This window comes from Eufriesea mexicana, unplaced genomic scaffold, assembly GCF_001483705.2.
Source record: "Eufriesea mexicana isolate 0111107269 unplaced genomic scaffold, ASM148370v2 scaffold47447481097, whole genome shotgun sequence".
NCBI lineage: Eukaryota > Metazoa > Arthropoda > Insecta > Hymenoptera > Apidae > Eufriesea > Eufriesea mexicana.
This window is the reverse complement of record NW_016907857.1, coordinates 39011-61044: the sequence shown is the minus strand read 5'-3', so window position 1 is coordinate 61044 and position 22034 is coordinate 39011. Positions and strand designations below refer to the sequence as shown.

The 22034-nt window shown below is 24.6% G+C and overlaps 7 protein-coding genes across 8 annotated transcripts; 3 read left to right on the top strand and 4 right to left on the bottom strand.

Annotated features, from left to right (window-relative positions):
• Window positions 1–1573: 1573 nt before the first annotated feature.
• On the top strand, window positions 1574–2752 carry LOC108554447 (protein ABHD11). The gene is made up of 4 exons (XM_017910048.1): window positions 1574–1704; window positions 1788–1944; window positions 1997–2362; window positions 2441–2752. Exons 1-4 carry the CDS (start codon window positions 1574–1576, stop codon window positions 2750–2752), a joined length of 966 nt encoding a protein of 321 aa, XP_017765537.1.
• Window positions 2753–3338: 586 nt separating this feature from the next.
• Window positions 3339–4453, bottom strand: unc-119 (unc-119 lipid binding chaperone). Its single transcript, XM_017910256.1, has 4 exons — window positions 4154–4453; window positions 3958–4071; window positions 3549–3848; window positions 3339–3466 (listed from the first exon to the last, which is right to left on the bottom strand). Exons 1-4 carry the CDS (start codon window positions 4296–4298, stop codon window positions 3339–3341), a joined length of 687 nt encoding a protein of 228 aa, XP_017765745.1. The 5' UTR covers window positions 4299–4453.
• Window positions 4454–5036: 583 nt separating this feature from the next.
• On the top strand, window positions 5037–7626 carry LOC108551148 (synaptic vesicle 2-related protein). The gene is made up of 7 exons (XM_017905580.1): window positions 5037–5217; window positions 5855–6039; window positions 6122–6318; window positions 6401–6464; window positions 6535–6660; window positions 6740–6948; window positions 7020–7626. The coding sequence occupies exons 1-7, from the start codon at window positions 5052–5054 to the stop codon at window positions 7624–7626; spliced, it is 1554 nt and encodes a 517-aa protein (XP_017761069.1). The 5' UTR covers window positions 5037–5051.
• A 1020-nt stretch (window positions 7627–8646) lies between these two features.
• On the bottom strand, window positions 8647–11622 carry Gint3 (GDI interacting protein 3). The gene is made up of 5 exons (XM_017900952.1): window positions 11453–11622; window positions 10484–10630; window positions 10013–10412; window positions 9353–9627; window positions 8647–9267 (listed from the first exon to the last, which is right to left on the bottom strand). The coding sequence occupies exons 1-5, from the start codon at window positions 11527–11529 to the stop codon at window positions 8871–8873; spliced, it is 1296 nt and encodes a 431-aa protein (XP_017756441.1). The 5' UTR covers window positions 11530–11622; the 3' UTR covers window positions 8647–8870.
• Window positions 11623–11713: 91 nt separating this feature from the next.
• On the bottom strand, window positions 11714–12522 carry LOC108547049 (uncharacterized). The gene is made up of 2 exons (XM_017899784.1): window positions 12128–12522; window positions 11714–11789 (listed from the first exon to the last, which is right to left on the bottom strand). The coding sequence occupies exons 1-2, from the start codon at window positions 12435–12437 to the stop codon at window positions 11749–11751; spliced, it is 351 nt and encodes a 116-aa protein (XP_017755273.1). The 5' UTR covers window positions 12438–12522; the 3' UTR covers window positions 11714–11748.
• A 904-nt stretch (window positions 12523–13426) lies between these two features.
• Window positions 13427–15280, top strand: LOC108553616 (pre-mRNA-splicing factor CWC25 homolog). Its single transcript, XM_017908979.1, has 4 exons — window positions 13427–13538; window positions 13644–13983; window positions 14087–14247; window positions 14321–15280. Exons 1-4 carry the CDS (start codon window positions 13521–13523, stop codon window positions 15278–15280), a joined length of 1479 nt encoding a protein of 492 aa, XP_017764468.1. The 5' UTR covers window positions 13427–13520.
• Window positions 15281–15590: 310 nt separating this feature from the next.
• Window positions 15591–21514, bottom strand: LOC108553352 (probable phosphorylase b kinase regulatory subunit beta). Of its 2 annotated transcripts, XM_017910315.1 has the most exons (20): window positions 21477–21514; window positions 21254–21372; window positions 21044–21179; window positions 20712–20919; window positions 19931–20287; window positions 19647–19844; window positions 19365–19503; window positions 19015–19295; window positions 18917–18931; window positions 18131–18361; window positions 17886–18073; window positions 17640–17755; window positions 17425–17567; window positions 17234–17366; window positions 17000–17142; window positions 16727–16929; window positions 16506–16643; window positions 16185–16425; window positions 15834–15941; window positions 15591–15767 (listed from the first exon to the last, which is right to left on the bottom strand). In XM_017910315.1, exons 1-20 carry the CDS (start codon window positions 21512–21514, stop codon window positions 15591–15593), a joined length of 3312 nt encoding a protein of 1103 aa, XP_017765804.1. The 2 variants fall into 2 exon arrangements, with proteins under 2 accessions (XP_017765804.1, XP_017766582.1); XM_017911093.1 differs by lacking the exon at window positions 18917–18931.
• Between the last annotated feature and the right edge of the window lie 520 nt (window positions 21515–22034).

Genomic DNA, 22034 nt, shown 5'->3' with positions numbered 1-22034 from the left:
CGCCACGTATGCATTCTACCATAAAATTAATAACATAATAGATGTACGTCCTACTTATTTTAATAGACAATTCACATTATAATATAAATTTTTAATTACAATATGTTTAAATATCAAATGAAAATTATTTTATTAATTAATACGTAAATATATAATTAAAAAGTAATATATATGTGATTGCAGTGGTAGTATATTGCACTTCTATAATTATAAATTAATTTGGTGATTTAGAAATTCAGTAAAAAAAAAACTAAATTAAAATGACTTTATTACTACATTATAATTTTACTACAAAACTAATTATTTTATTTTAATTCCTGTATTTGTATAAAATTAACTCAAATTAATATTTGTTTATAAATTCTGCAATTATGTATGTGTATTTTCTGTATAATTGAGAATACATATAATAATATAATAAAATTTTAAACATTAACAAATCGTTGGCGTTTGAAATGCATACAAGTAATTTATTTTTATATATAAATTCTTTAAAATAATATTTTTACTTATGTTTATAATCATATTATATAAATAGCATTTTATATTTTTATGTATGTGTAATTTTGAGGCACTAAACTTAAACTAATAAATATCATTTTATCTACCAAAGTTACAAATAAATACTTTTGTTTTAAAATGATTTAAAAATAACTTGTATAGCATTTCATTAATAAAGTAAATAATTAATTTAAGCTTTTATGTTCATGTTATACAATAGTTCGCATTAATATTAAAGAAGTATTTACTATCTTTAATATTAGAAGTAAAGTTTAATACTTCATCAAAAAAATTAATACTTTTGTTTACTAGATTTTATTTTATTATTTTACGTTACCAAATTTTTTATTAGTGTCTAAAACACCATATGAAAACAATGTTTAATTTTTACCTACAAATACAGGTATTTAAGTAACTCAACTTTAAACAAAATAAAAGAAAATGTCTCAAACTTTAAAAAGTTACCAATTTTTATCTACTTTAGAAAGAGATACCCTCTTAAACATGATCAAATACATTTATATTTTATAAAAATGTTATTAATTTAAAGTTAAAATATTAAAAATTTTTTTATCCTATATATTGTATATACCTTTTATATGTTAAATATTGTAATTATATGATATATTAGTATAATTTTTTAAAGATCTTAATTATTAAATTATTAATAATACTTAACAATAAAAATAATATCACAACACGATAGTAAATATGAAAAGTAGATCATTCAACTATAGTAATTATATATACATTACATAGGAATATATGTACGAAAATGAATTTACGTTAATAGTGAATATATATAACATCTAACATTCTAAAATAATATAACTACATGTATGTTTATCGTTTATATAATTTAAGTTCTAAATTATAATACCAATTTATAACGTATTATTATTGTACAGAATTCATTCATAGTTCCCGATTCATGTTATCAAAAAGTAATATTAAAGATATATAATTTTGTATATATATATATATGTATAAAACAATCGAAATGTTATACAAATTTTAAATAAGTGAATAAGAATTATTGTTAAATACTTTTAAAAACTAACAAATATAAAATATGAGTGGTGTCTGCTACCGATATTTAATAATAAAACGAAATATTTTTCACGGTCGAAGACACGATTTTGTGGTTACTTCATCTTTTGTATCATATTTATGTTCCAAGCGAATATGTAGCAATTCTAATTCGTATGTATTAGATATATATCTCTCTATAAATATGTGTACATTGTTTTCCTTCAGTATTATTTTTATTGTTAATGTTTTTTAAGTGTATTACCAGTAAAACTTGCATATGTTTCTTATGAATCAATGAATAAAAATGAAAATGCTTCCAAACAACCTATAATTATAATGCATGGTCTTTTTGGTTCAAAGACTAATTGGAATATTTTATCAAAATCAATTCATCAACAAACAGATCGTAAGGTACATACTTGTATTTTATATAATATGAGGAATACTTGAAATAAATTTATAGGTCATAACTATAGATGCAAGAAATCATGGAGATTCTCCACATTCTGCAGACATGACATACAAACATATGGCACAAGATGTAGTTAAACTTATGAATGATTTAGGATTTGAAAAATCAACATTAATAGGACACAGTATGGGAGGTTCTGCAATGATGTATGTAGCTTTAAATAATCCAAAACTAATAGAAAAATTAATAGTAGTTGATATGTCTCCCGTGAGAACTAGCCCTAATCTTATGGAGATGGAAAAGATATTTAAAGCAATGCGTTCAATAAAGTTAAATGGAATTATGACATTAACAAAAGCACGTGCCATGGTAAAAGACCAACTTGCAAATGTTGTTGAACCTTTACCTTTACGTCAGGTAATTAAATATTTATTACATTCAATATAAATAATTAGGAAACCTGATGTTTACATAAACTAAAACGTTTTACCATAGTTTTTAGCAATGAACTTAGTAGAAGCAGATGTTGGAAAATATAAATGGCGAGTTAATTTACCTGTGTTGGAGCAAAACTTTGCAACACAAATAGCAGTATTCCCAAATATAGATTCAAAAATTTACGACGGACCAACATTGTTTATAGGTGGTTCTGAAAGTGATTACATAAAAAGTGACGATCATGATAAAATTAAAAAATTATTTCCTTCTGCCAATTTTATTTATATAAATGGTGCAAATCATTGGGTACATGCAGATAAACCAACAGAGTTCTTAAAAATAGTAGTTGATTTCATTAATCAGCCATAATTTATTATTATTTTACATGTAAAAAAAATACGCAATATGTTTTGTAAATATATACATGTATTTGTGAAATTTATAACTCTACATATAAAATAAAGGAGAGATAGTAAAGTAAAATATAATTTTATGCAATATAAATAAATCGTGAATTTTGTGCTTGTCAAAACTGTACATAGCTCAAGATGTTTTTAGTGTTTTGTCTGCTGCTTTCATAAGAAATGCACGTTTAATATTAAAATTGAATACTGTTAAAACTTGAAAATAACTTTACATAAGGCCACACTTAAGTAAAAAGCAACTGTTCAAATATTAAATACAAGTAGAATTTCTAATGACGATGAAAGCAAAATATATTTAATTAAGTATAAGATTAATGTAAAAGTGTTCAACTAGATACAAATTCAGTTAAAGAAATCTGAAAAATTGTAAATAATGCAAAATTCAACATTTAAATATTAATGTGAAAAATTTAAGAAAACTGTAATTATGTGTAAAAAGAAATAAAACTGTAATTTTAAATTAGCTAAATATTTGCTACTATTATCACAATCATTTTTGCAAAGTGCAAGTTTCCTATTATCTTCACCTACTAAAGTACATCATGTGCATGTCCACCATTGTATGCATAATCAGCTTTATTATGCATTACCAATTGATTGTCCACAAAATAAAATGAATCTGAACGTGTTTCAAATGGATTTGCAATCATTTCAGAAACTACAAAGACATTTCAGATACTAATATTATAGGAATTATTAAAAATTAATAAAGTTATATCGAAGGATTATTTGGTGCTTACCCAAATCAGCAGGTAAAGTAGGAAATTCGTAAATATGTTCACAAGTATTCTTACTATTTGGTATACAAAATCCAAATTGAAAATCAAAGGTTTTTAATAATCTGTCTCGAAAGAAATGACGTTCAATCATTCGAAAATTGTTCACTGGTTTAGAACCCACTAGAAACTCAATTGTAGCTCCAACAGTCTTTAGTTTAAGAAATTGTGGTGTAAACTGATACCGTACAAAGCGGCCAGTATTAGCATCATCACAATTAGATTCTTCACTGTCTGGTTCTACATCTAGGTTGGAATCAGATTCTAACATATAAATAATAAAATTTACCTTTTATAATACATGAAATATAAATATATTCGTATAAATTTTCGCAACTATCATTGATATAACAATACTGTAACAATTGCTAACCAGTAGCTGGTGGTTTTGTTATTTCAAATAATATTGCTCCTGTTTCTAAATCTCTAATTTGAAATCTTGTAAAATCTATATCATAAATGTTTGCCTCAGGAGAACATAAGTACTCTGAAATTAATATTAATACATAATTTTTATTTCATTTTTGCCTATTTATTAATATACTGAATTAATAGAAACGTTATTTTACTATCGGTAATTGTGGGTAACCGCAACACCATTTCAGGGGTTATAGTAGTTTCTTCAGTATTTCCATTATCAGCATTTTCTTGGTCTGCTGATGGTGTAAACGTAACAATTGCTTCATTTGATTTATTTTCGCTGTCAACACTCATAATTTAAACGTAATTAAATGATACAAAGACAATTAATTTATATTCCAAGACCGTGTATGATAATTATGAAGTGTCACATATGACATTCATTAAATATTTCTTATATAAAATTTCACATACATTAAAAATAGTTTATCCAATATTTTCAACTGTAAAAATACTTATATATTCGCTATTATTTTCATTGCACAAATGTTGTGACATTTCTTTGTATTTTGGTAATTATTTACGTTTTACATGGAGCATCAATCATAAATATCCTGAAATTATGCATGACTATAGAAGATCCACTTTGTTGTATATTTGAGTAAGTAACAAAAAATGACTAGAAATCTTGTGTTACTAGAATCTTTTCCAAACTAAATACTTTAATTTGTCTCTCACAAAAATCAATATGTAATAAATTTTATTAATTCATGTATCAAATTTCTTTATCTAATTAAAAGCTGTTATAAAATTCATTGTTTAAGTAATTTTTCTTTATATATTTTATAGATTTAGTAATTTTTTATATTTTATGCTATTCAATGTTTGTTTTGGTAAGATCAATTAACAGACTGTCAAGTCTAACCTCACCTTTATAGGAATTGTTACGCTCTACATATTAATGAAGATTCTAATACGTGATCGAGTAATTGTTTCATTTGAATCAACATATAAATTAATTGTGTTACTAGTGACAGTTATAAATATTATAATAATTTAGTTTCATTAATTATTTACTTATTACGTGTATATGATACACAAACAATCATGTCTAATTCGTCACAAACGTCTAACGAACCTTATCGTGAGTTAGGAGAATTACGTGGTTCTGAACTAAATGTTAATTCAGAAAATGTTTCAAGATGCAATAGAAATTTTGGAAATTGTGTTGAACGTTCTTTGGAACTTTCTTCGGTTGTAGTTATTCCAGATGGTAAACTTTATTTTAAACATGTATATTATAAGAAATATGTACAAATTCCTATATGTATCTTTACAATATTGCTGACAATTTTTATGTACAGGATAATCTGCTTAAACTTATCTGTAAAGGAGCGGGTAACTGTAAGTTGTGTAAATATCTTATTATGCATGGAAATATAACGTTAAATTTTCAGAAATGGGATTGCTTTAATTAATATTTCTTGCAAATTTAATTTACGAAAGTCTTGAAGTGATATTCTTACTTTTTACTTGGGTATGAATAAAATATCATTAACAATTTATTTGTACATAGGTGCATGCATATTAATTTAAATAGTATTTTCATGTATTTTTATATCATATGATTCTACTTAACAAATAACATTGTAATTATGTATTGTACATATTGTATCAATGTTTAGCGAGTTGATAATTTAATGATTTTTTTAATTATTCTATATATAAAGTCTATATATATTATGATATATGTATGTAAATAACTTATAATAAGTTATGTTATTTTCAATTTAATATATACAAAATTGAACGCATAATATTATATATAATAGTTGCAGCTAGTTTATTTAAAAACTGGTTTATTTTATTGAAATCTAATATATTTTTTAATATAAAAAATTAATTGACAGATACCTTTACTGTTATCCAAGCTATCAATGCATTAGGATTTGGGAAATTTCAAGTTAAACTATCTTTATTTACGGGTCTCTGTTGGATGGTAGATAGTATGGAAATAACAATATTAAGCATTTTAAGTCCATCATTGCATTGTGATTGGGGTATAACTAGATATCAACAGGCTTTAACGACTACGGTAACATTATTTAATAAAATATCCATATTTAATAAAATTCTGCTAATAATTTTTATGTAACATGTTATTGTATTTATTTTAGGTTGTTTTTTTAGGTATGATGCTAAGTTCTACATTTTGGAGTAATTTAAGTGATAGATATGGTAGTAAACAATCCTTAACTCTATGTGCAATATTGCTACTTTATTATGCTTTCTTAAGTGCTTTTGCACCAAATTTTCTATGGATTTTATTACTTAGAGGATTAGTTGGTTTTGCTATTGGTTGTGTACCACAATCGTAAGTATTTGGTAAGTGCTATAAATAAAAGTATCTATGTTCTTAAATTAGGTAAAAGTAACATTAATCATTTTTATTCTAGAGTAACATTATATGCAGAATTTCTTCCAGCAAAACAAAGAGCAAAATGTGTAATTTTATTAGATGTAAGCATAATCATATATAAATTTAATATATATATTTGTACTATTCACATAAAATGATTATTTTTTATAGTGTTTTTGGGCACTTGGAGCTTGTTTTGAAGTAGCAATAGCATTAGCAATAATGCCAACCTTTGGTTGGAGATGGCTTCTCATTTTATCAACGATACCACTTCTTATATTTGCTATTATTACTCCAGTAGGTATCACAAATTGAGTAATAATAATAGTCAATACTAAAAATATAAAAAACATCTTTCATGATATTTATATTACAGTGGTTACCAGAATCCACAGTATTTGATATAACAAGTGGAAGAATGGATAAAGCTGTTTCAACTTTAGAACGAGTAGCAAGAGAAAATAAAAAACCTTTACCTCCAGGAAGATTAGTAATGGATCGTTTTTATCAAGTTAATCATGGCAAATTGAAAGATGTGTTAAGTAAAGACATGTGTAGAACATCTACTTTACTTTGGCTTGTATGGTAAATATTATATGGCATACATATTAACAATATACTTGTATATTATATAAATAATAACTCTATAATTTTAGGATGAGTACAGCATTTTGTTACTATGGCGTTGTATTAATGACTACAGAATTATTTCATACATCATCTGAACAATGCAGTTTATGGGAAAACAAAAAGGAAGATGTTTGTCAATTAGATTGTCGTTTAGAACGCAGTGATTACATCGATCTTCTTTGGACAACGTTAGCTGAATTTCCAGGAATTTTTTCTACTATTTTTGCAATTGAAAAAATTGGTAGAAAAAAGACAATGGCTTTTCAACTAATAATGTTTGCAATATTAATTTGTTTTCTAGGCAGAGCTTGTCTATTAAGTAGAGTAGTATTAACACTGGCAATTTTTTTAGCTAGAGGTTTGATTGCTGGTGTGTTTCAAGCAGCATATGTGTATACTCCAGAAGTATATCCAACACATTTACGTAGTATTGGTGTTAGTACATGTAGTGCAATGGCTAGGATTGGTGCAATGGTTACACCATACATAGCACAAGTATTTCTTCAGTGGTCTATTACTGGAGCAATGACAATTTATGCTGCAACAGCATTATGTGCTGCAATAGCTACTCTTGCTTTACCTGTTGAAACAAGAAATCATACATCTAATGATATACCACAACAAACAAGATGAAATTTCAATTTTTTTTTACTGCTTAAATATTTTAGTGGAGAAAATATATTTTCGTTGACACTATATTGTTCCGTCAGTACATAATTGTTAAACTAACAGTTTTATACTAATGAAACAAGACTCATATTTATTGATATTCATTTATTTTGTTTCTACTATATTATAGTTACATATATATTGTTTAGTTACATTAATATTATATTTCGTCTTTGACCATCTTTACCATATAAATTACTTGAATGAATAGGATATACTATACATATCACATTATAAGTTATTTATCATATGTTTACTTTTCCACAATACTTTAAACAGCAATAGTATTTAAACATATAAGAAAAGTATAAAGACTGATACAAAATATTAAATATTAATGTAAAACAGAAGTGCCAAAATGCACAAATGTGCAGGATTAATGTACATGCATGATAAATAATGACTTTTGTTACATGTTTTATTATTATATTAATAACAAGGCATGTCAAGCTGCAATTTGATTCATTTAATTTTATCTGGATACACGTAATATTTTCATAAGAAAAAGGTATTAAAAAACATTAACTCACATTATCTTTCATTTCATTGTTTAAAATTCAAAATATAAGATAGAATCGTAGTAAATTAATAAATTTATTACAACTTTATCAAACACAAAATTTGTTTATATGTACCTAAACAAGAAGCAATAAAATGTAATATTTACAAATATTCAAAGTATCTTAATAACTTGTGTCTTGTACTTTTTTATATATTCAATTTTTAATAAACCTTTGTATAACATGGTAGAGAAATTTCAAATTTTGAAATTTATATACTACACTAATAGCATTCACGTTAAAAATAATATTTATCTTTAATTTTTAAAATATCATTACTACTTTTAATAGACTAATATCTGTAAAGCTTTTTCTGATAAAAGTAATGTTAAAAATATTCAGTTATTTAGAAAAAGGTACATTCAAATTTAATAACCAAATAAATTTTATTTTAAAATATTCAAAAATGATACAAAAATGGCGACACGAAACATTCCCTCCACACGCATTATGTAAGGTTCTACTGTAATTTCATATTTTTATTAAAACTTGGAATGAATGTAAATACAACTGTCTTTTATTTTTATCTTTTTTTTTTTCATTTCTATTATATCAAAAAAGGTAAGCCGTATTAAGATACTTGTTTTTATCTTTTTCAACATTTATAATCATAATTTGTAAAGATTAAATATTACATAAAGAAAAATTTCAAGCAATTTGCATGAGAGAAAGTAATTCTTCTTTTAAATATCCTACAGATTCATTATAATTTGTTTGTTCTGACCTATTTTTCCAGGAAAACATCAAAATTGTAGTAGGAAATAAGTCCAATTGAAGTAATGTTTTACCAAAGGAATCTTCATTATATGTTGTATTAGGTAGCTTTCTTAAGCTGAAAGGCCTCTCATTATTTATCAAATTCTCAGTAACAAAATTAACAACATTCTGAAAACTTTCATGAACAGAAAATGTTCCTTGCAATATAAGATTATCTGGAAATTTTATACGAATCAATGAAAACTTATATTTGTTAAGCCTTTCATTTTCTTCTCTTTCTCTCATGGCTTTCGTCATTAACATCTGATTCCTTTCATCTGCTGCACTTCTATAATGTTAATAAAAAAAGATGTTTAATATAATTTATCTAATAAAGTTTTTTACATAATTTAGAAAATGTGATGCATAAATACATAATTACCGAAGTTGTATTGAAAAAGGTTGGTGGTAATTTAGTTTGCTTGCTTGCTTGCATAGGTAACAATATTTTGAGATTTCTATCCAATTCAAGAGGAATGGATTCTGCAATTTTTAGTGCCTCAAGTAATGTAATAACATTTTCAATATTGCAATTATCTGCACTCCAAACTAAAAAATTTTCCTCTTTATCATTATTCAATAACTTCTTTTGACGAAAACCAGCAGCATTTAAAAACTCTAATGCACCTTCAACTGGGACTACTTTATCCTTTAAAATATTAATTTTATGTTAATGTTTAACTATTTTGAAATGTAAAGTGAAGAAAATAAATAGAAATTTTCATTGTTTTTACAACTTTTATCCAGATGTATATTATATTATTAAATAAATAAATATTAATAAATTATGATTTCTATTATAATCACTATTTTTACAAACTACATTGTGAAATCTTCTTTCATCACCATTAAAACAAATTTTTTGATAATCAAAATATACCTTAAATGTGGTGTTAATTATATTTAATCATTTTTAATTTATTAATAGAAATATTTACTTATATTCGTTTATATATTCATAAAAAGAAACTTCTTATGAAAATTTCTATAAACATTCTTCCTTCATACATTTATTAATAAAACAAAAGTATTACTTGAAATATTTTGTTCTGTATTCTAATCTTTTTATACTTTTCTTCATCTGGATTATTTATAATGTTTTCCAAATATTTTCCAAGTGTTTCAACACAAACGTCAATTTTTCGTTTTTCTTTATTGCAGTTCTTTATAATTAAACAAGATATTAAGCCTGCATCTTCTCCTTTTAATTGTTCATACAAAAATTCTCTTATTTTCACTTTCCATTCATTTTGTGATAATATTTCATCAGATAAATATGGACAACGATACCCAACATTGGTAACAGCTAATAAGGAATTATCCTTGATTTTATCTTTAGCCTTTTCTTCTGACTGTGCTTTTTGTGCATTTTGCTGCGCTTTTCTTTCTTGTTCTAATTCTCGTTTTACTTGTGCTTTAATAGTTGCATATGATCTACAAATAACATTTTTATAAAATTGTTAAATGTTTACAGTTATAAATAAACATAGACATGTTAAACTTACGTGTTAAAATTTTTTATATTGGCCTTCTTTATTTCTAATCTTGCTAAAGCTGCTTGACCAGCTGTTTCAGCTTCTTTTGTGGGTTTTACCCTTTCTCCTGGATCTACTGTAGATGTAGATTCAACAGTACTAGTTGAATCAGTCAACCTACATAAAATAAATTTATATTTATAATTATATTATGTATTAAACAATTATAATTTAACTTAAGTATAGATTTATATTAAATATCTACTTTAATGAAAATAAAATTTGCTTGACATACTTTTTATAATTATGAAATTGTGATCTAAAATTTTGTATGATTACTTTAGCAAATAACTAAATAGTTTCTTTTTTATTTGCTTAGATGTAATGAACTATTTCTTAACTATAACATAATAACTTCCCATAGGAATTCAAACAGATAATATTATATTATTATTTAAAAGAAAAAATACAAATGGTTCTAAAAAAATATAATTATTTCTATATCATATAATTTTTATTAAATAAACTTTTTTTTGATTCTCATGAATTAAAAGAAAAGACTCATATTAAATCAAAGAAATATTTTTGTATTGCATTTCTTTTGTTGCAGGTAATGCTTTTACATTTCAAGAATATGGTATAAATGCGGTATAAATGTTATTAGACAGAAATTTAACAAAATGTTACATCGAGTATCGATCCACATCTATAAGTTTCTACTGTTTCAAACTACACTAGAATAAACTTTTTATTATTTGATAATAATAAAATACAAATGTTCAAAGAAAATAATATAAAATAATAAGAAAAATGCATAAATAATATCATGTCAAAACATTAAATATATTTAGAAAACATATTCTAAGGATATGCTCTTAACACAGAAAATATAGTATTAGTTTAATAAAAACTGAAATACTGATGAAAAAACTGGTATAAACTTCTATCTTTCATATCAAAATTAATTATTTAATTATAATATATTATAATAAACCTTACTTGTGACCTTCTCCAGCATTCATAAATTTTACATCCAATTTTATTTTTTGGAGAAACAATTTAATTTTGTCTGTCATAATTTTTTTTGTTGATATTATAAGAGATAGGAAAAACAAATTAATACTATAATTAAAATTTCCTTGCCACTAATAATTCTATAATCCTTTAACCTACAAAAGAATAAAGTTCTATAAACTTATATAATAATGCACACATGTATATATATATATTTACAAATAATTCTATTTTGCTTACAATTATTTGGTTTGAATAAATAATTTATTTTAAGCAACAAGTTATTCCTCGGATGAAGAATCCAGATCTTCCGATATAGATTCTATGACAAATTATATTATTAAAATTAAAATATATTTAAAATTTTTAATACAAAAACGTAATTCTTCAAACAAGATAAATATATGTGATCATAAAATTGAAAGCCAAATAACATTAAAAATTCATAAGAATGAAATAATTCCATTACTATATGATTAGGAGAAACAGCTTAAAATAGACGTAAAAATATATATATTGCACAGTCATCACAATGATAACAAATGACTCGAATTAGATATTTACTATTGTAAATACAAATATAATAATATCCGTACAATTTATTTGATATTACTATGCATATATACGTACATATTAAAATAAAAATATGAATTTTCTTACTTGATTCCATAAATTGTTCGGAAATTCTTGAACCATAAATATGCCAAGCGATGAAAATTAATGCCACGGTACTAACAAATGTAAATAAAAAGATCTTCAATAAATGTAACTGAAAATCATCAAATGTTACTAAACCAATAAATTCGTTAAAAAAATCAGATAATTTTTGCTGAAGTTCATCGTTAATAACACTGTCAATCGGATGAGATGTTAACTCTAACGTCGTTGAGCTCACTCCATGGGTAAGCTTATTGATTGTTTCCACCAAATAGTCTATCCAAGACCACGAATTTTCATGTACATTACTCATCACATGTGAAAAACTCTTAATTAAATTAAATAAACGTACACTTTGTTCACCTTCACTTTGGCATATCACATTACCACATCGCACATTGATATTTTCAAGTGTTTAAATTATTCTAATTTACAAGGTCAGATTTCAGAATATGATGAAACTTGACCATTAAGAAAATTCCTAAATAAGATTAAAAAGTAACATTCAATTTACCATCTTAGAATAAATATTTGTCGTAACTCATGGTTTCAATAACGTCATTTTTGTAATATTAAAATTTTAAATTACTTATTTACTAAATTGTAACTAGTAATCTCGAATATAAATTTACTTGTCTTTTTATAAAATAAATTATGATATACTTTTATATTAACACATTTAATCTGGAATTTATTTATTAAAAATTATTAACAAAATATATATACAATTTATATTTTTCAGTTGTAACTTATTATTGTATCTATAATTATTTTTATATAATAAAAGTTTTTTAATTTTCAATTTAAATTTACATTAAATTTAAACTTAATTTTAAACTAAATAAAATTATAATCCCATTTATATAAGATTCAGTACAATTAAATTATTTAGATCTATGAATATAATTAATGTTTTAAAGAAGAACATAATCAATATTTTTTCAATTTTATTAATTAATAAAGTTTCTCAACAATTTCTCAACATTATTATATTATTTAACTATCATTAAATTAATAGAGACATATTAGCACTAAAAATATTCAAGTGACTAGTAAAATTTCAGCTTTAATATAATCCTAAAATATTATAAAAGTAATTATATAAATATATCTTCGTCGTACATATGTTTAAACAACGTAAAAAGATTGCATTAAGTACTTTACTACTTTAATCTAGATTCTTGATGTAAAACTTAGAATTCAACATTTGATAATTTAGTCATATTTACTAGTGATATTAGTAATATTTTTACAATACACCCGTTATATCATTTTATACCTTGTGCAGTAATATCAGTTTGGTTATCGATATTGTATATAATGAAAAAAATTGTAAGTATAGCAATTTCAGTAGTACAATAGTATATCTGAGCTTATATCTTACTCTCTATTCAAAATGGGTGGTGGAGATTTGGTAAGTTTAATCGTAGTTTTAAATCGAATGAAAATACATCACGTTCAGTAAATAAAAGTATAGTAGATATATTTATTTAATAAAACTGAAAATTTGTTAAGATAGAATTTGAAGAAATCATGGCATCCATCTACTATGAAAAATATAGAAAAAGTTTGGAAGGCAGAACAACAACAAAGTCAAGAAAAGAAAAAAATTGCCGAATTAAAAAAAGAAATAGAGATGGAAAAAGATCGAGAAGATATGAAAAAATATGCAATGGAGCAAGGAGTAATAGAGAAAAAAGATGATAAAAAATTAGATTGGATGTATAAAGGGCCAAATCAATTAATCAATAGAGAAGAATATTTACTTGGACGACCAATTGATAAATCTTTTGAACAAATGACTCAGGTGGAGAAGGATATTGAATTAAATCAAGTACCAAGAAACCATGTTGAACATGGTATTTTGTATTTTAAATTTTATATTTGTATTATATATTTATATTATATTTCTATTATAATTTATATTATATGTCACAATAATTAATAATCCAAGTATTTCAGAATGTATTCCACCATCACTACGTTTCTTTTCTGGTAACGAACAAGTAGACTTAGCAAGAAAGATGCAAGAAGATCCTTTATATGCTATAAAGAAGAAAGAGATGGAAACAAGAAATCAATTGTTAAAAAATCCTGTTAAATTGAAGCAATTACGACAATTGGTATGTGAATTGATAATAATAGCTAATGTTTAGATATTTATTTATTTCCTTATTATTATCAATTATTGTTTAGTTGGAGCAGCAATCAAAAAAAAGCAAAAGTGAAAAGAAAAAGAAGAAAAAAAAAGATAAACAAGATGTTGATAGTGATGATGAAGAGCAATTAGATTTATTATTGGCTACTAAATATAAACAGTTAAAAGAGAAAATTAATAATAAGGATTTAATAAAGTCAATGAAGAAAGTAAAACATAAACGTAACAAAAAACTGAAAAAAGAAAATTATTCTAATGGTGAATCAGAAAGTAGCAGTGAAGAAAGCAATGAATATATAACAAGATATAAAAAAAAAAGAAGTAAAAGTAAAGAAAATAATACTGAAATCAAGAAATATAGCAAGAAAAAATGTTTAGTACTTGATAATGAAAAAGAAAAAGAATATAAAATTCATGAAAAGCGTGTTAAGACTCGTAGTTCAAGCAAGGAAAGTGATGGTAGTTCAATTCAGGAAAAGAAATACAGATTACACAAAAGAGGTATAAATAAGAACAGAGATAAAGATCTTCGTTCGAGAAGTCCTCAAGATAGAGAAAACAGTACTTATAGAAATAAATATAATGACACAAGTACTGTTGAGGATAGGCATAAAGATGTTTTGAATAAATTAAATCAAAGAGAAACAATGTATTCAAAATTATCTTCTGATAAAAAATATTACAAAGAGGACAAGAATAGAGATAAGTGGAATTTAAAAAAAAAACAAAATCTCACAGAAGAAGAAAAGGAACGACGTAGGCAAGAAATGATAGCAAATGCATCATGGAGAGATAAGGAACGAGAACGCAATGTTAAAAAATATCGTGAAGAAGAAAAGAAAGAAATAGACGGTGGAAAGGTATATAACCAAGATTTTGTTAGAAAACAATTAGTAGCTGCTGCAGAAGTAGGTACGGTTGCATCTAGAATTAAAGCTAATATAAATAATATACAGCGATCTGGAGGAGCAATGGATACAAATTTCGCTAAAAGATGATTTTAAACAATGATATCATTAAATTTATATAGATGGATAAATTTGATTGAATTTTTTGTAGAAAATACCATAGAAATGTGATATATTAAAAAATATATACTTTTTAATATATAGTTGTGTTTTATTGTCTTATAAATACAGATTTTTAAATAGAATTACTACTTTCTATAATTTTGATATTTTTTTTATATAAAGCGAACTTGGGAAAATATGCACACATTAAGAAAATACAATATTTTTATACAAATATAACTCTGATTAATATATATACAAACAATATTGTATTGTAATAAAAAGTTACTTTTTACCATTATGTAATCTTGCAAGTTTCTCTATTTTCAATTGCATCATTAATATCATTAATGGTTACAAAACATCCTCCAGTAAGCATATTATTAACTACAGCTCTAGCAAGATATCCTGTAGTTATTGAGTAGTGAGCAGAGAAAAATAATAATTGATCAGTGGTTTCCTCCAAGTTATGATCCTAAATAAATTTATATGCAATAATTAATTTAATTGTAATTAGTATACATAAAATGATAATATGTACCTTACAATACATGAGGAAACTATCTTCAACAAGTTTATTAAGATTCAATTGTTTCTGAAAACTTAACTCTGGATTTCGAAGTAAAGTTGTTGACACAATAGTCAGTAACTATAAAAAGAACATTCTATACTTTTATATATACATTTATATATTTTATATATATATATATTTTTTTTCGGATATATAACGATACTTTTGATTTAAATTGAAAGATTCAGATAGATCTGATTTAAATAAAATTATAATGAAGTTCTGTTATTAAGGTGTGTTCAATTTTACAAACATATAATTTTAGTATTTCTAAACTACAAAAAAAAGTATATTTATAAAATAAATAAATAAAGAGAATACCTCTACAATAATTTGACGATATTCTGGCAATTGTATATGATGAAGTAAGGATTCTACAGACAAAGCGAAAGTAAGTTCTGAACGTGTCATATTAGACAGAGTAGGTTGTTGGGGTAATTCTCGTCCATTAACACAAATACCATCTGGGCAACGCATTAACACTTCCCATACGTGATTATAAAAATGTGCAGGAACTCTACATAAACAACCTTCAATTTTTCTGCGTCCTAACACTGTAAGTCTGGTACAACATAAGATATACATTAATTTATGTACAATAGATAAGTAAATAGATATCAAATAAAAAATAAATTAATATACTTCTCATTACTGGCCCAGTCTTTAACCGTCAACACTTTTATGAGAAATCGACGAATCTCGTATGGACTATAATTTTCAATTGGTTTTGGGTTTTTAACAAACATTTGTAAATAAAGTTTTATTGCTTCTAATACCCATCTATAAATATAAAAAATGGTTAGTAACATTTATACTAAATTAAATTTTGTTTTTTAAAATATTAATACTAATATAAAACACACCCAATACGAATTTTCAATATTCCTTTAAACATTTCTGGATTTGTTCCAATAAGTCGACCACAGTATAATAGAACTTCTTGTTGAAGTACTGACTGAACTACATTATGTGGTTGAATTGTAGAATACATAACTGATTGAATTTCTGTAGGTGTCATCGGTTTATCAAATACTGTTTCTTCTTGTCCAATTACTCCAACTGTTATCTAATATTAGCAACAAATAAAAATTTTAATTTTATTTATATGCTATAAATATCCAATTAATTTAACGAACCTGTTTTCCTTTAACAAGAACTCCTGTTATAAAAGGACTTATGCTATCAACAGTATGATTTAATAAACTACTACAATAACGAACAACCATCCAATATCTAAGACACCCAGCTTGTTGATATAGTGATCTCAAATGGTCTCCAACTAAAATAAAATATTAATCAAATAAGATAATAATGTACTTATCATTTCTAGATAATAATTTATATTATTTTCAAAAAATGTAAATTACTACCTGTTATTCCATTAATTTCATAATTAATTCCTTCACGTTTCAATAAAATACCATAAAGTTGACACAAAGTATATAAACTTTTATTGTTACGAATTTCGTTTAATATATTGTACAATGGTTCATTCATACAATGCTAAAACATGACATAATTAAAATAAACAAAGAAATAAATATTATTTACAGACACTTACAGAATAATCTTTTATGCTTTCTGTGTATGTTAAAGCTTTAGGTACATCTGTCAAACTTTGATATCCGATATAATCATGTTCCAGTTGCTTAAATTGAGTAAGTTCAAGATCTGTTTCTATGGTATTTATAAAGTCCAAATGTTCTATGCAACATAGAACTTATATGTTAATATTTAGATATATGATAATAAAGAAAATTAATGAACATTAATTACCAATACACGAAGATGAAATTAGATTCTGTAATCGACCAATTCGTACTTTCGTTTTATCACAATATCCCTTTTTTAACATAGCAAAAAGATCAAGCATTTCCTTAAATTGTGGATCCCTAAGGAAATAGAAATTTTTGATTCTTGTATATAACATTAAACTTAAAAAATATATAAAATTGTTACTCTACTTTTTATTTTACTTTATATACTAATATATTATTAATTACATTCGAAGTGAATAAATACCTCATATGTTCTTCCCGTATTAAAAGACATACAGTAGGTCGACCTGAAAGTCGCCAGTATTTACCTACAAACTGAAGCTCAGTTTTAATATCATCAATTAATAGAGCCATATCTCTATACAAGTAAAATTCTGACACTTCAAATATTAATGGATAACAGAGCACCGTCATACCACACACTCTATAAACCTAAAAATATAATGTTGAATTTCCTATAGCAATCTGTATTTTATGCATTAAACACACCTTACTTGTACCCAAAGATCCAATTGGTCTTGCAGGTCGGCCTTGTAAATTTAATTTATTATTCACTCCCAATTTTTCATAAACTTTTACTAATTGCATAGATGATAATATTTGTACAGGTTCTACTTCATGTGGTGTCTGGGTTTGTATACCATATGTTGCCATCATAGCTTGTAATCGCATAGATTCAGCAATAAGGACGATTTGTACTACAAGATCAGTATGAGTACCCTAATATAGAGAAATTTTAATGGATAAATCATGCATTACTATAATATAAAAATATTGCTAAAATTATCAATATAACAAATTTTTTCATTCCTTAATCCATTCAAAATTAAAAAACTAGAAATTCTAAGAAAAACCTGTCAATTAGATAATGTGCCATAGAAAGTATAAACTAAGTGTTGTGAAACTAAGAAGTAATACCGAGAAAAAGAAGTAAAACAATGAAAACAAGCATCTTAAAAAGGAACTAAAATAAATCATGCCTTGATTCAAGCTTCATGCACTATATTACTAAAAAGTTTTGAATATGTATATTGCTAAAATATTTATACAACTGATATAATAATTTGATATCAATAATAAGTAAATAATAAACATTCGACACTACAATTAAATCAATATAAATATGCCATACATATATTATCATTTGTTTAATTTAAAAGCTTCAAATACATACATATTATTCAATTAACATTCTAAGACTACTATCAATCTAACTATCAAATACTAAAACAAAATATTCCAAAATATACTATACTACATATATCATTTACTTACAATACTTGGTTTAGCCTGCATGAAACAAACACGTATGATATAATTTATAAAACTAATTAATTTAGTAAATATATTAATTAAATTGTATTCTTACTTACTTGAAAAGCTGAATACCTTCCAGCTTTTCGTGGTCTGTTGTATGAAGGAAGATAACGCCTAATTGGATCTAATTCATTAATATGTAATAAACCAGCAGTAAGTAGTTGAGCAATTATAAACATAGCTTGATTCCACAAATACATAGGTCCAAGTTCTGTATCTGCAGTACTTTTTTGCCCTCTTCCTTCATTACTTGGTACTCGATAGGTACTACCAGGATCATTCCTTTCTGCTTCTAAATTTTCTTCAGGTACATAGTAATACATAGGTATTACTGGATCTATTTAATTAAATAAAATGTAATAATATTCTATATCATTACAGCCAAATGCATTTCCTATCAACATACCCCCATTAACATCTTTATACATTCGTTCTTTTAACAAATTCTGATATTCTTCTACTTGTTCTGGTAAGGTTTTAAAAACACCATCAATGATCATAAATATATAAAATAATGGCCATTCACATTCTATATTATCAAACTCCTGTAACAGAAAAATATTTTTTTCACTTTATTCTATAATAAAAAAAAAAAGTTAATATAATTATACGAACATTATAAATGTAGCAAATTCATTTAAACACATTTCAAAAATAATATATACTAACAATTAAATACATCAGAGACCTTGATTTCACCAGATTTGTAATATCGTCGATCTTTGTTTTCTATAGTTGTTTTATATCCATCTCTACCAAATCTTTTAAATCCATAATTGCCTTTTAATCTTCTAACTATGTTTGCCTTTGTCTCGTTATATAATACTTCTTCATGAGTGGCAAATGCAGGAAAAGATACTGTTGGCAATAAAGCTGCATCTACACTCTAAACAGGTATAATATATTCAAATTTAAACTGGAACATTTTTTTGTATAATATGTAAAATATTATTTTATAAAAATACCTTTTACCTTAGAACTTGATTCTCTTGGAAGCATTGTTTCAAAAATGCTACGATTTCGATTATGAGCATCAATGTCAACATATATGACTGACCAAGAAGCTCCTTTTTCCCCAAATAAATTACATCCATTAATAGCTTCAAGAGCACTTTTAGCAATACCAATTGAACTTGCATGTATTTCGGGAGTACCATCATTATATCTACTACCTCGTTCCCACATGCCATAATCTGGTGTACGATATGCTCTTTCTACATAATAGACAAGATTTTGTATGAATGCCACTTCATCTTGAGTATATATAATTTGCAATCCTGAAGAGATCATTTGAACCAAAAATATCAAATATAGGGAAACAATATCAATCTGCAAAAAATAAAAATTAGTATAATTAATTTAAATTCATAATAAATTATGTGAAGTATTATAAAATGTGAAGTATTAAAAAATATCAATAATAATTTTCTTATATATGACTTAAATTTTCAATATTCTATCATAAAGGTGCTCTTTTTAATATTTTAAGTGGAAATAAAATGAATTAAAATATTTCATGACATAAACTTCAATTTATAAAGTATGGCAATAAGAATATCTATTAATATGTTTAATGTAAAACAATCTTCAAATGTCTCATTGCTAATATGATATAAAATCATATCAGTTGTATAACATGTATATAAAATAACATAAAATTGAATTTCAGCTTGTTGCCAAACAAAAATTTTATAATACTTCATAAAAACCACACTATTTCAGTTTCTTATATTTCATTATGCATTATGATTACTTGCAAATGGTTGTAGTCTGCATCTTTAAAAATTTCATCACCAGTGTCTAAATAAAATTTACAATGTAATGCAAAACGAATACATTGATTGCGTTTAAATAATTCTATTCGAGGTGACTGTTTTACCCAACATTCTAAAATTCCACGCATACATTTTACAGCTGATTGTCCAAGTTCATAAGATTTTCCACGATCATCATCTATACGTCTAATAAACATAATATTATAGATTATAAAATAATAATAATGTAATATGGTATAACATAGTATAATATTAATATAGTAATGTAATGTAGTAATTATAAGGAAGACTATTTAATCTACTTTATTACCTGTATGCTTGATACAAACTCCATATAGCAGCAGCACAATAAATACTTTCTCTCACACTTCCAACTGTTTCATCATTTGAAATTTGTGGAAAAAGACCTGTTATGCAACTTTGATAACGTAACAATTGTCTTTTAACTAAAAAATATATATTACTTAATATAAATCATTATTACATAAAATAAATATAAAATGGAAATAAACATTCTTACCAATTCCATAATAGATATCTAACTGTCTGACTGTATCTTCATAATTTGATATCTTGAGAAACATGTCAATATCCAAGTCAATAACACTACCTTGACGTACATTTCTGATCTGAGAAAATCTAAACAAGTCAAAAAGAATTAAAACATTTTCTTGATTTTATAGTTGAAAATAAATTAATTGTACTCTAAATTGTATTCTTTTTTATTAAACATAAAAATTAACCTTTTTGTATTTGTTGGTGTTGTATTAAACGATGTCATCTTATTCAAAATAATCAATTTAGTTTTTTTTATAAATTAATTTTATTGTTTGACTATTATATAAAAACGATAATTCTTTAAAATTAATAACATGTTATTCTTGCGCGAATTATAATAAAATGTTTAGTATACAAAGTTTTTCAATATTGATACAAAATAATTACATTCGAAGATGACAATTAAAATAATAAACTGTTTCTTTGATATTGCATACGTGCACGCTTATTAACCTTGACTGTGTTCCTATGAACAGTTATTTTACTTATACTATAATCGAATCATCTATATAATTGGCACGTAAAAGTTATTTGCTATCTTTAACTTATAAATAGGAATCAAAAAGCAGCTGTTAATAGATTTATTCTTAACTCGTTTTAAGGTTATCTGAAATGGAAAATTTATAACCTTTATAATTATATTTTTAAGTATTTTACAATATTTCAATTTTTCAGTTGAAATTGATCAAAATAAAATATTTTAAATACATCATGGTTGAATTTTCGCGGTAATTATTTTTTTC